Source organism: Chiloscyllium punctatum, chromosome 8, assembly GCF_047496795.1.
Source record: "Chiloscyllium punctatum isolate Juve2018m chromosome 8, sChiPun1.3, whole genome shotgun sequence".
Lineage (NCBI taxonomy): Eukaryota > Metazoa > Chordata > Chondrichthyes > Orectolobiformes > Hemiscylliidae > Chiloscyllium > Chiloscyllium punctatum.
The window spans coordinates 114,336,920-114,351,106 of NC_092746.1; the positions used below are offsets into that span (position 1 = coordinate 114,336,920).

Genomic DNA, 14,187 nt, shown 5'->3' on the forward strand with positions numbered 1-14,187 from the left:
CACAACACCTCTCCTCCCTCACGAGGCTAAAGGAATTTAGCATGCCCATAAGGACCCACACTAATGTTTACAGACACACCATAGAAAGCATTCTATTTGGATAGATCATGGCATGATATGGCACCTGCTCTGCCCAGGGCCCTAAGAAACTACAAAAAGTTGTGAACATAGCCCAGACCATCATGCAAGCCAACCTTCCATCCATTGACTCCATTTACACTTCTCACTGCCATTGAAATGCAGTCAAAATCATCAAAGATCCCCTCTCATCTTGGTTATAATCTCTTCCAGTTTCTTCCATCAGGCAGAAGAAACGAAAGCTTAAACACACTTATGAACAGGTTCTTCCCTGCTATTATCAGTCTTCTGAATGTACCTCTCAAAATTCAAATCTAATTTTTATCTTCCTTTTTATAACTGTATTCCTTGCTCTGTTCAATCACCCTGTGATCTTTGTATGTTTTGATCTGCCTGTACTGCATGCAAAACAAAATGTTTCACCGTACTTGGGTACATGTGATAGCAGATTGCTAAGGATGAGGTCAAGTAAGCTTTTCCCTCTTGTTGGTTCCCTCACCATGTGCCACAGCTGTTACGTTCTTTAGGATCCGATCATCTCGATCAGTAGTGCTGCTGTTTAGTCACTCTTGGCAGTGAATACTAAAATATCCCACCCACAGTACATTTTGCACTGTGCACTCACCGGTGTTTACCCTGAGATCTCATGGGGTACAGAATCAATGTTGAGAACTCCCAGGGCAACTCCCTTCCAACTGTATACTACTGTGCTTCTACCTCTGTTGGGTGTGTCTTGCTGGTGGGATGGGTCATATCCAGGGATGATGATGGTGTTGAAGGGACATAGTTAAAAATCACACAACACCAGGTTATAGTCCAACAGGTTTAACTGGAAGCACACTAGCGTTCGGTGCGCTGGTCCTTGTCAACCACCTGATGAAGGAGTGGCGCTCCGAAAGCTGGTGTGTTTCCAGTTAAACCTGTTGAACCATAACCCGTTGTGTGATTTTTAACTTTGAACACCCCAGTCCAACACCGGCATCTCCAAATCCTGAAGGGACATGGTCTGCAAGGTATGATTCTATGAGTATGTCGTCCGCTATTGCTTGACTAGTCTTTGAGACAGCTGTACCAATTTTGGTACTAGCCCCTAGATGTTAGTATGGAGGACTTCAAAGGCTCAACAAGGTTGTTTCTGCGATTGTCTTTTCCAGCGCATAGTTCGATGCCAATTGATCTGTCCGGTTTAATTTCTTTGGTGAGACTCTTTTTATTTTCTTTGAAGTAAGTTATGCTAAGTTTAAATGGCTTGCTAGGTCACTTCAAAGACCAGACCAATTTAGGATAAGAATTTTCCTACCATAAAAGTCATTGTTACAAAGATCTATCTGATTCACAATCTAGTTGCTTCACCCTCACCATACAAGCTTTTTTTTTCAGAGGTTCATGTATTTAATTGAAGGTAAATGTTAGGATTTGGACTCACATCTGTTGGCTTGTGGGAGAGGTTAGGCCTAGTGGTATTATCACAAGACTATTAATCCTGAAGAAGGGTTCATGCCCGAAACATCGATTCTCTTGTTCCTTGGATGCTGCCTGACCTGCTGCGCTTTTCCAGCAACACATTTTCAGCGTATTAATCCAGATACACAGATAATATTCTGGAGGACCCCAGTGCAAATCCTCCCATGGCAGATGTGGAGTTTGAATTCAATAAATATCTGGAATTAGGAATCTAATGATGACCCATGAAATTAGTCTGTTTTTGGAAAAACCCATCTGATTTACTAAAGTTATTTAGGGAAGGCCACTGCCATTCTTACCTGGGCTCGCCTACATATGACTCAAGACCCTCAGCAATGTGGTCAACACATAACTGCCCTCTGGCAACATGGGATGTGTAACATGCTGGTCTGGTCAATAACAGCCATACCCCATGAATGAATAGAAACAAAATCCAGTAACATGATCACTACGCCACCTCACCCAAGATGTATGCTATGAGATCAGATCTGTTTATGACAGAATGTTACATCTGGCACATTTTAAAAGAGAAATATTGGAACATGATTTTGTTTGAGCTTTGACGATATAGAAATAGGAATTTTGAAAAACCCATAACAGCTTTCAGGTTATCAAATGTTCATAAAGTGTTGAGGAGTGGAACTCATTGGAATTTAGGATTTGAATCACTTTGTTCTGATTGTGGCTGCAAGGTAGGTGTGGTAAATCAATGACCTTGTAAAGTATAGCCATATTAGTACTAGAGTGATCACCCTGGAATATTTTTGATTGTCTGCATGGATCAGTAATGAACTTCCCACAAACCTTTTCATCTGGATTAATCTTGGTTTTTAATCTGTTTATTTCTCACTCCAGAAATATAAGACAGTCTTAACTCAACTGGAGAAGACTATATATCGTATTTCATGGGACTATGAAGTTGAAAGAAAAGGCTGAATAAATGTTTTTTGGCTATTGTTTTCCAAATGTTCTCCTATTTTCAGGGTCACAATATTTCAATGACTTAAGTAAGAAAAGCTTAATAACAAACACAATGCTGGAGAAACTCAGCAGGTCTGCCAGCTGGAGGGAAAAAAGTTAATGTTCCAACTTCAGTATGACTTTTTCAGAACTGAAAGATATTGAGGATTTTTTTTGTATATACATATGACAGAGGCAGAGGCACATTGCAAAAGACAAAGGATTTAATGGTGAGAAACTGAAAAATAAATGTTAAATGTGTCTAAATTAAGGTGTGAAAGGGAGAGTATGGATCTTCTCTTCTAAGGGCAAAGTACACAAAACAAGGCTGTGGGGAGAGGAGGCAAAGAATGTAAGAAAACGTAAGATCAGATATAGTGTGATCAGTTTCTGAAGTTACTGAATAATATTGAGACTTCAAGATTGCAGACTGTAAATAATTACCCTTATTTAAGTTCAGTACAGTTGTGTCTGATTCAAGTTTCTCCTCCTTAAATTGAATTCTAATATACTGTGATCATTGTTTGCTCTGGAATCTGACATTAAACATCTCCAGATCTAAAACAGCTTGTTTTTCAGTTGGATCCACAACATTCTGTTGATATGATTTGCAAACATGGGATTGAAAGTGGACAGGTCCCTATTTAGCTTTAAGCCTGTTTTGTATTTCTATATTGTGTAAGCTAAGAATGGGAGACATTATTTGAGATTCATTTTAATTAGTTTTGACAGTAGTGCTGGGTTGTCTTGAAATGTGTTAACATATATTCAAATGAGACTTTTATAAACAAATCATTGAGGTGAATATTTCAGTGCTTCAGAAAACACAGTAAGAAGAGAGGAAAAATGGAATGTTAACAAGGTTTCCTGTGACACAAGAGCACAGATATGTTTCCTTCTGGAAAGACAAATAGTAAGAAGCATGTAGAGATTTGATTTGATTTATTTATTGTCACGTATACCTGAATAGGTCATTCAGACAGTAAAAAAAATCTGCAACATCAGCAGTGTCCAAACAAATGAGGGAAGACTGAGTGGATTATAAGTTAGTAGAGAAAAGCTCCAGAAACAGAAGGCTTTGAAGAAGATATCCTACAAAGGTCTTGAATGCATGAAACTAAGGTACACATGTTAATGAATAAATGGAGTGTATTAGCAGTTTGTTTAAAGATCTTCTCATGAACTAAAGACGACAGCTATGATCCCAGTTGAGTTATCACTGGGCAACTCAAATCATCATAGAATCGTAGAGTTTCTAGTGTGCAAACTGGCCCTTCGGCACAACAAGTCTACACTGACCTCCAAACACTATCCCATCCAAATCCATTCCCCATTACTCTACACTTACCCCTGACTAATGCACCTAACCTCCACAACCCTGAACACTATGAGCAATTTAGCATGGCCAATTCAACTAACCTGCACATCTTTGGATTCTAAATCCCAGATTGAAATCTGGTTTGAAAGATCGTACTTCGTCTTATTTGATTTTACCAAGGTTGGGACTGCGAAGATTTTGAAGCATATGGTAAAGTTATATTCCATTAATCCCAAAAGCATCCCATTACAATTCCCAAACACCCCAGAGAATTCCCATCTCTATCTCACATAGGGGTTATCTTAGTTGTGGTTTTGTATCTGATAACCTTTCCCGCGCTTTGTCATTTACCTGAGCATAAATGGCTCAGTTCAAATAATCCCTTCAGGGTTTTAATCAAATCCTTCTGTTCTAATGTTTCAACCTGAACTCCTACACTGAGGTAACTGATTTCTTAATCATTCTATTTCCCTTCTTCAGGAGAAATTGCCTTACAAACTCAGCTTCAAGCAAGACTTCTGTAAACTGAATTGAAGCTAAAGGCTTTCCTCAAGCTACAGTTCCCAAAGCAAAACACAATTTCAGGTTCTTCTAACTGAAGCCTAATGCACTATACTGTTGATTTCAAAATAAATAAAAGAACTGCGCATACTGGAGATCTGAAAGAAAAAAATGCTGGAGAAACTCAGGTCAGGTAGAATTTGTGGGAAAAAAGCAGTTAACATTACGAATCTTGATATGTGATGTTATGTGACTCTTAATCAGAACCAGATTCTTAATGTTAACTCTTGCTTTCCTCCCACAGATACTGCCAGACTTGCTGAATTTGTCCAGCAATTTATTTTTGTTTCATACTGTTTACCAGTAAATAAAAACTTGTGTGTAAACAAATTCCCATTAGCCTCCAAGAAGCATGCCTTTTTTAAAAAAAAGACCATGGGCTGTTAATCAAACACTAAGCAAAACCCAGATGCGACTGATATTGAACTATATATATAAATTATACACCTAACATCGCAGTGAATGCAGAAGTTTGCTGAAAAGAAATCAAGTACAACCATGCTCACTGAATAAGAAACTTTGAAGCACAAACCTTTCATTGAAGTTTGAGTATTTGTTGTCAGGATCAAAGGGTTGAACCTTTATGATATTTTTAATGATTGTTTCAAATAATTCTTGCACAGTGCAAAATAATTTGTAATTTCTTTTCCTTTTGTATAAAACCTTTGTTGTTCTTTTGTCATAACTCACAGCAAAAAGATTTTACTTTGTGAATCTCCTAGCTACGGTACAGAAATTTCTTGTCAGAACTGAGAAGCGTTAGGTCAACAGTCCAAGAAAAAGTAAAATCCATCAGTTAAGTAAAAAATTAGAGTTTAGACAGGAGTATATTTCCCTCAAATTTGAGTGTCTGTCATGGATATTCCTGGGAAATATGGAAACTTTGTTTTGTTTTTTAAATCTATCTAAACTTTTAAAAATACCTTTGTTCAAAGAACATTTTGAGTTGCATATAAATATGTTTCAATGACTAACCACCAAGCTAACCAACTGGTAAAGTATAATTTATGATCTACCAAGTGAGGTTTCACTCTGGGACCTGATTCATCTAGTATTATCATCAGCTGAGATCATAACAATACAATTGTTTGAGTCAAACATAGACCAGGTGGTGCCAGTGCTTTGATCCTGTATGCTTCTGTGTGGATTTGCATTTGTCCTCTGGCAGAAGAGGGTGCATGTTATAAAGCAATGCTGAGCACACTTTGTCAGTAAGTCAAATTGCATTGGCTTTTACTACATTGTTTTCCACAGTACTTCTTGTCCAGGCATCAGAGTTATGGCCAACCTGAACATTAAAGCTTCCAAAATAATGATCTCTTCCTTTAGGTACCATCCTTGACTTCCTCAAAGTCAGAAGAAAATTTTTCCTTTGCATCCTCATCAAAGTCAAGGTCTGGTCTCCCTGTCGGAAAGATGTTGTAAAATTGGGAAGATTCAGAAAGGATTTACAAGGATGTTACCACACTTGGAGGGTTTGAGTTATATGGAAAGATTGAATAGGCTGGGCTGTTTTGCCTAGAGCATTGGAGGCTGAGAGGTGATTTTATAGAGGTTTATAAAATCATGGAGTGGGGAATGCGAGGATAGGTGAAGAGCCATGGTCTTTTCCTCAGAATAGGAGGGTCCAAAACGAGAGGACATAGGTTTAAGGTGAGAGGGGAAAAATTAAAATGGGACCTAAGGGGCAACTTCATTACACACAAGGTGATGTGTGTATGAAATGAGCTGCCACAGGAGGCGGTGGAGGCTCGTACAATTACAACACTTTTAAAAGGCATCTAGATAAGTAAATGAATAGTAAGGGTTCAGAAATATATGGGCCAAATGCTGGCAAATGGGATTAGATTGATTTAAGATATCTGTTTGGCATTGATGAATGAGATGGACTGAAGGCCTATATCCATGTTGTACATCTCTATGACTCTAAAGTCAAGGATTGCTCCATAAGCATTGACTGTAGCATATTCATTACAGCTGAGTTGTAGTCAAAGTGTCATAAGCCTTTCATTTATTCAAATAGGAACTTCTGGTTGTGCATCCAGGATCCTATTCCAGTCATCAAAGCAAAGACTTGATTATAAGGGACAGTTAGTTTTTCTTTATGCAGCAGAATGTGTATGCTCATTAGTCCCTTCAGCTCACCCTCCGAGGGAGACAGGTCTCATTGAACATGGTGATGTAAATTTGGAGTCTTGACAGATCCCATAGTACAATTGTAGATCTCCCTTCGGTCTTCAGTTTTGAGATTATCAATGTGTGTTTTAACATTCCAATTTATGAATTTTAATTTTCTTTCTTTGACCACAACTAGGAATAGCACAGCCTATTTTAGGACACTTTTTTCTAGCCTGGTCCCCATTTAGCATCAACACAGTAACCTCTGTCCTGACATGCATCCATCACTTGTCTGCAGATTGTTGAAAATGGGAGACCCAGCTTTGACAAAGGGTCAGTTAGACTCGAAACGTCACCTCTTTTCTCCTTGAAGATGCTGCCAGACCTGCTGAGATTTTCCATCATTTTCTCTTTTGGACCCATTTTCACAGCCTCCTTCACATTCCCAATCTCCATTGAGCTGGATTTGGGAGGTGGATCCTGGGAGAAACCCATATGACTTTGATAATGTTGGACCTTGAGGCGCTGTTATTATTCTCATAATCTTGACGATCTAGCAGTCAGATTGGTGGTGTTAAGCTGCAGTGATCCAGTCCATCTTGCCAGACTTGTTCTGCTATCAAAGACTTCAAATTGCACTTTCTTTCTGGGACCTCCCTCTGACTTGGTCACCAGGACAGTTCTACTAGGAGCAAGGAATTGTCAATACCATAAACATCTCTACTACTTCAAGGCTCAAATTTCTCTGAATGTCCTTTACAGCTGCAATAAGATACCCCCAGTTTTATATTCCATTCCTTGTGAAATAAAGGCCAATATTCTTAATTACTTCGTGTACCAGCATATTAACTTGTTGCAATTCATATATAAGGGCATCCAGATCCTTCTGTATCATGGAATTCCGCAGCCTCTCCATTCAAATAATCATTTTGATGTTTCCTGTTATTAGACTTCACATTTTCCCTGATTAAGCTACATGTATCTTTTTTGTCCATTTGTTTAACTTATATCCCTTTGTGGATCATGCTACCCTTTTCAGCATTTTCTTTCTTACCTTGCTTGCTTTTTGACAATAATCAATCCCTCCATCTGAGCCACAATATCGCCTGTTAATAGATGAAACACCAGTATTGATCCCTGTGGAAATCCACTGGTTCCTTGAAAACAAAATTCACAGTATGTGGGTGTTGTTGGCTGGGCCAATATTTATTGTTCAGCCCGACTTGCCCACAAGAAGCTGGCTGGCTGAGCTGAAAACCTGAATGAAACATTTATTCCAAATCTCTACTCTCTAATGGTAAATTCCTTATGTATTAAACCTAAAACCACAATCTTTTATATTGTGCATAAGAATGCTGCTGAAAATAAATGGCATTTTTGACTAACAGAATGCTATTGTCAGTCCAAAGTTCTGTCAATGACATAATTGAACAATGTCATATCTGAATTTCATTGCTGGTGGAATACCAGATGAATAGGCTGCACATCCCAACAACTGTCTGATTGAATCCAACAAAATATTCTTCCAGTTGGTCAGAATAGGCAGACAACCATCAGTAATCAGCTTATGCTCCCAAAACAAAAGATTTGATGCGATTCTGTGATTAGACTGCATGGTCTGAACAATCCAGAGTGCACTAATAGTTAACACTAACAAATAATTTAAGAGAAAAGCAAGGTAATGTGGGATGTTGGAAGTCTGAAATAAAAACAGCAAATGGTAGAGAAACTCAGCAAGTCTGGTATCATCTGTGAACAGAGAAACAAGAATTAATGTTTTGAGTTCAATATTATTTCTTTCAGGATAATGTAAGTAAAGCTTTATGTGGACTATTTACACTATTGGAAATCATTTTTCTTAATGCAGGGTTCCGTTTTCTGCAAATTATGTTCAAGCTTTGGTGACCCTCATGTTAAACCACCAGTCGCCTCTCTCTAATGACAGAATTGTTGTTTGGGACGATCATTGCTTGACTTTATCTGGTCGTCGGTAATTACTGGATACATTTTTTGGATCTGTTCAAAGTACTAACTCATGATAAATGTAAGGCACTGTCACATTAATAACAGTATATAAATAATTTTATTTCTCTTATTTTGGAACTTAGTTTGCTGCTTGAATGATCTCCAACATTATTATGAAACAAAATAAACTCTGTCACTTTGTTAATAAGCTGCAAAATGTTTACTGAAAAGGCATTAGATCATGGAATATGATAATATGTGATACCTTACATCAAAATAGAATCCTGTAGACAGATTCTGGAGAAAGCCAAATTGGTATAAAATTTCAGAAGATTTTATTATAAAGCTGCAAACATTTGCTGTTGTCAATCTTACCACCAGCCCCCATGAGATTGCATTATAGAGCAAACCATTCTCAACTGTGGGGGATGATAAGTACAATACTCAAAAGTTTCTAAAAATGGATTGAGATTATTCACAAATTAATACACCAGAATAATGTAATTAAAAAACTCGTCTCAGGGAAGTGTTATGGAGGGCACAACCAACAAAAGTAATGCAAAGGATGATAGAAATACATCTCTAAATGTAGTGGTAATTTCGAAGGGGTACTTTGGAGATGCTGTCGCTCTCATCTCACAGGTCTGTAATGCAATCGCTTGCGCAAATGTCACCAATCTATTTTGGAGTTTCGGCTGAGTAAAGCAAAGTACGTCAACGATTTAGCATTCGGCACAGACCAGGGTACAAGGCAAAATCGAGAACTACTGCAGGAGACTGGGGGATACAGCCCCAGCCACTGGTTTTCACAAACTTTCGTCCGATCTTTCGCATTTCGTCTTTGGACAAACAGTCTGGATGATTCATTCAGATCTCCTTGGAATCCACCTTCTGATATACCGTACTCCGATGCGCGGTTTTTATATTTGAATTTTTTTTAATGTTCTTCGTGATTGCCGTCGATTTGAAAACAGGTACGTTTCCTCGCACGCTGCTTAGTTCCCCCCCCCCGCCGCCTCCCAAAGAAGAAATGCATTCACTGGAACAGAAACATATGTATGTGAACTAATTTAAAGAACTGAATGCGTTTTCAGGTTTTAACTTAAAATACAACGCTAAATAAACTAAAAATGTGCTGTGTACTTTTTAAAATCAACACAGATAGTTTGTGTATGCTATTGTTAACGGTGTTATGTACATATTGTCAAGGATTGGTTCTACAAATGGACGTGTACCGAGATAAGAGAGGACAGCTGATTCTATTTTTAAGACAGTGCTGTAACTCAGGGAGGGGAAGGGGTGACGATTGACGACTTTTGTACGACCTCAACTGAAGGAGCGCACTGAAAGATACTAGAAAGAACGGTTCTCATGACCTTCAAAGTGTAAAAGTTAGTTCCTTTCTCCATTCTAGATCAATGATGGATTTCGGCGGAGCCCCCAGATTTTTAGCCCGACCCAAGGCGTTTACTGTCTCCGCCGGTAAGGATGCGACCCTCGCCTGCCAGATTATCGGCAACCCGGTGCCAGTGGTCGTGTGGGAAAAGGACAAGGCGCCGGTGAAGTCGGGAGGCCGCTTCAAAACGGTGGAGGACGGCGACATGTACAAGCTGACCATTTACGACCTGTGCACAGGTGACAGCGGCCAGTACATCTGCAGGGCCAACAACACAGTGGGTGAAGCGTACGCGGCGGTCACTCTGCGGGTCGGCGTCGACCTGGACGAGGCGCCGGGAGCGCAGCACGCCCCGACCTTCCTGCTCAAACCGTGTTCTCTCCGCGTGTGCCTGGGCGAGGACGCCAGCTTCTCCTGCAAGGTGGACGGGAACCCGACGCCGTCCATCCACTGGGAGAGAGATGGCGAGAGGCTGGGCGACGGCGGCAACAACCGCTACTCGGTGGAGGCTGCTGTCGACGGAAGCACGCTGAAAATCTCCTGCGTCAGGTTTTCCGACGGCGGCGCCTTGCTGTGTAGGGCCTTCAACCGTCTGGGCGAGAGCCAGGTTGTCGTCGCCTTGGTCGTCCTCTCCCCGACTGAAGCCAGCTCTGCTTTGCCCGCGGCGCTAGATCCCGGCTACGCCAAGACCTCGCTGCTGTCGCACCTGCAGCAAAGGCGGGAACACATGCGCGGCCACGACATTCTTACCTCAGGCCCGTCGACGGACGGCCCATCCACGCCTGTTGTCTCGGCCGGCCGCCAGCTCTCGCGAGATTACGAAACGGCGGGAAGCTACAGTCGGCCGCGCTCGCTCTATGCGTCGCTCTCGGGCACTGGCGTGGGCGGGGCCGCGAGCGCGGCGGTTGGATGGGCCCGCACGTGCACTGTCACCGAGGGCAAACATGCCAAGCTGAGCTGTCAAGTGACGGGCAAACCCAGACCCGAGATCCTGTGGAAGAAGGACGGCGAGGTCATCTTCTCGGGCCGACGGCACGTCCTCTTCGATGATGACGAGGACAACTTCGTGCTGAGGATTCTCTACTGCAAGCAGAGCGACAACGGACGGTACACTTGCACCGCTTCCAATTTGGCCGGACAGACTTACAGTTCGGTGCTGGTCATCGTCAAAGGTAAACTGAGACTCTGATATCATTTCTGTTTTGTTGTGCCAGAAGTAAAATATTTGATTACATGCAGCATCTTCCATGACTTCAGTACTGGCACGTACTGAAGTCATGGAGAAAGCTGCATGTACACACATATTCTTTGCTGTTTGCAGTCACTGATGCATCTAGAGACAAGAGTTTTACTGCACGGAAAAGAAGGTTCGTCGTCCCGTCGTGTTGGCGTCAGTCATCAAACATTTATCTATCTATTCTAATCCCATAGCCTTGTGTATTATGGCGATCTAGTGTTCATCAAAATAGTTGTTAAATGTCTTTAGAGTTCCAGCCTCTACCCTTTTAGGCAGCAAGTACCTACCATACCCTCGGTAGGAAAAAACCTCGTCAAACTCCCTCGAAACCACTTGCACCTTACCTTCAAATTGTGTTTTCCGAAGAGTTGCCCCTCTACTAAGGGTTTCTCCATATTTACCCATCCATGCCCTTAGTAATTTAATGCACCTCAATCACGTCCCTCCCCCATCCTCCTCTGCTGTGTGGAAAAAAGCCCCAAGGCTTGCTGGTCTCTCTTCATAGCTGACTCAGGCCAGCCTAGGCAAATTCCTGGTGAACTTCCTCTGCACCATATCGAGGTGTAATCACATCCTTCTGATAGAGTGGTGACCAGAACTGCTCAAAGTACTTTAGTTGTGGTCGAGCAATTGTAATATCCAGCTCCTCTGATCTTTACTTCCTAGGCTTCTACTATTCAATGTGTAAACACTTGTCTTCTTAGTTCTCCCAAAATGTATCACCACACAGGATAAATCCTTGCCACTCAAAGTGGAGATTAATTCTGTCCTTCAAAATTTTTTTCCAATAGTTTCCCTACCACTGATTTTAAGTGTTACTTCTGAAGTTTAGGTAACTTGCCAGAAACATAACACTGAAATAATGTGCCGACCTACAACATGATCATTTAATAGTTTTTCATTTTGTTCAGGGATAAATATTAACCAGGATTGAAAATCATGTCTGACAAATATGCTATAGTTCTTTGAGGATGGATCAAAATTGATGAAGGGAAACTAGGAGATGTAGTGTATTTGGATTTCTAGAAAGATTTAATAATACATTGGGGTGTCAGTGGCATATTGATATTATTGCTAGACTGTTAATCCAGAATCTCAACTAATTTTCTGAGGACCAGGGTTCAAGACCCTCCATGGCAGATTTCAGAATTTAAAATTAATAAAGAATCTAGAATTGAGAATCTAGTGAGCATGAAACCACTGTCTATTGTCGGAAAAAAAGCCACATCTTTTTCCCTAATGTCCTTTAGGGAAGGAAACTACCATCCTTGCCTGGTCCAGTCTATGTGTGATTCCAGCAATGTGATTGATTCTTACTGTCTGCATAACATCCAATTATGGATGGGTAATCATAATCGCCAGAGATGCCCATATTGCATGACTGAATGGAACAAAACATAAAAGGTTCCACATTAGAGATTATTGCACAAGATTTGATTTCATTGATTATTGTCACATGTACCTAGGTACAGTGAAAAGCTTTGATTTGAAAAGACGGATCATGCCATACAAAGTGCATTACGGTAATAGAACCAAGCAAAGAAAACAATGTTACAGCTGCAAAGAAGGTGCACAGCATGAGAGATCAACATTAAATTTAAAATCTTTGAGAACTCTTCAAAAGTCAAATAACATCAGGGAAGAATCTGTTCTTGAATCTTCTTGTATTTGTACGCAAACTTTTATATCTTCTGCCTGATGGAAGAGGGTAGAAGAGAATATAACCAGGATAAGAGACCATAAGCAGGGTCTTTGATTATGTTGGTTGTTTTCCCGAGGCAGCAGGAAGTATGGATGGAATTAATAGATGGAAGGCTGTTTGCATGATGGACTGGACTGTGTTCACAACTCTGTAGTTTCTTCCGGGCTTAGTAGAGCAGTTGCCATATTACACTGTCATGTATCTGGATATAATACCATCTATGGTTCACTTATGAAAATTTCTAAGAGTTCTTTTGGACATGTCGAATTTCCTTAGCCTCCTGAGGAAGTTGAGAAGTGCTTTCTTGATCATTGCGTCTACATGAGTGGATCAGGACAGGTTGCTTGTGATAATCACTCCCAGGAACTTAATGCTTTCAATGATCTCCACCTCAGCATCCTGTGGGCGGCACGGTGGCACAGTGGTTAGCACTGCTGCTTCACAGTGCTAGAGACCCGGGTTCAATTCCTGACTCAGGTAACTGACTGTGTGGAGTTTGCACATTCTTCCCATGTCTGCGTGGGTTTGCTCTGGTTTCCTCCCACAGTCCAAAGATGTGCAGGTCAGGTGAATTGGCCATGCTAAATTGCTTGTTGTGTTAGGTAAAAGGGGTAAATGTAGGGGAATGGGTGTGTTGTGCTTTGGTGGGTTGGTGTGGACTTGTTGGGCCGAAGGGCCTGTTTCCACACTGTAAGTAATCTAATCATTTATAAAGACAGGAGCGTATCCGCCACTCTACTTCCTGAAGTCAATGATCAGCTCCTTTGTTTTGCTGATGTCGATGGAGAGATTGTTATACTTATACCATGCTGCTAAGCACTCAATTTCTTTCCTGTATTCTGCCTTTTTGTTGTTTGAGATCTGTTCTACAACAAAATGGTCATTAGTAAATTTATAAATGGAGTTGGGACAGAATTTGGCCATACAGTCATGAGTGTGACAGCTCACAACATTGGGAATAATGTATTAGCATGGATTGAGGATTGGTTAACACACATGATCGAGAGTATTTATGGAGACAGACATTAATGGGTCTTTTTCAGGTTGGAAATGTGGTTCTAGTGGAGTGCAATTAGGATCAGTCTTTATGCCTCAATTAGATTCTGATTACATTAATGACTTGGAGAATGAACAGAATGTAAGTCAGAATGTAATACATCCAGATTTGTTGCGAATATCAAAATAGGTTGGAGGGCGTGTTGTGATGAGGATGGAAGAAGTCTTCAAATGGATATAGATGGGTTGAGTGAGTTGGCAAAAACCTGGCAGAAGAAATTTAATTTAGCAAAGTATGAGGTTGTGTATTTTGGTAGCAAGAATCAAACGACAGACTATTATATAAATCGAAAGGGACTCCCAAAAATGGTTGTTGTTGTGCAGGAAACACA

At 40.7% G+C, this 14,187-nt stretch overlaps 1 protein-coding gene across 2 annotated transcripts in view; it reads left to right on the top strand.

The window, feature by feature from the left end:
- The first annotated feature begins 9,147 nt into the window (after window positions 1-9,147).
- Window positions 9,148-14,187, top strand: part of obscnb (obscurin, cytoskeletal calmodulin and titin-interacting RhoGEF b) — an 802,448-nt gene continuing 797,408 nt past the window's right edge. The window contains exons 1-2 of one of the 2 annotated variants that reach the window (XM_072576281.1): window positions 9,148-9,438; window positions 9,879-11,032. In XM_072576281.1, coding sequence (XP_072432382.1) covers window positions 9,883-11,032 — 1,150 coding nt within the window. In that variant the 5' untranslated portion in view covers window positions 9,148-9,438; window positions 9,879-9,882. The remainder of the gene's footprint in view (window positions 9,439-9,878; window positions 11,033-14,187) is intronic. The other variant, XM_072576282.1, reaches the window with a different exon arrangement.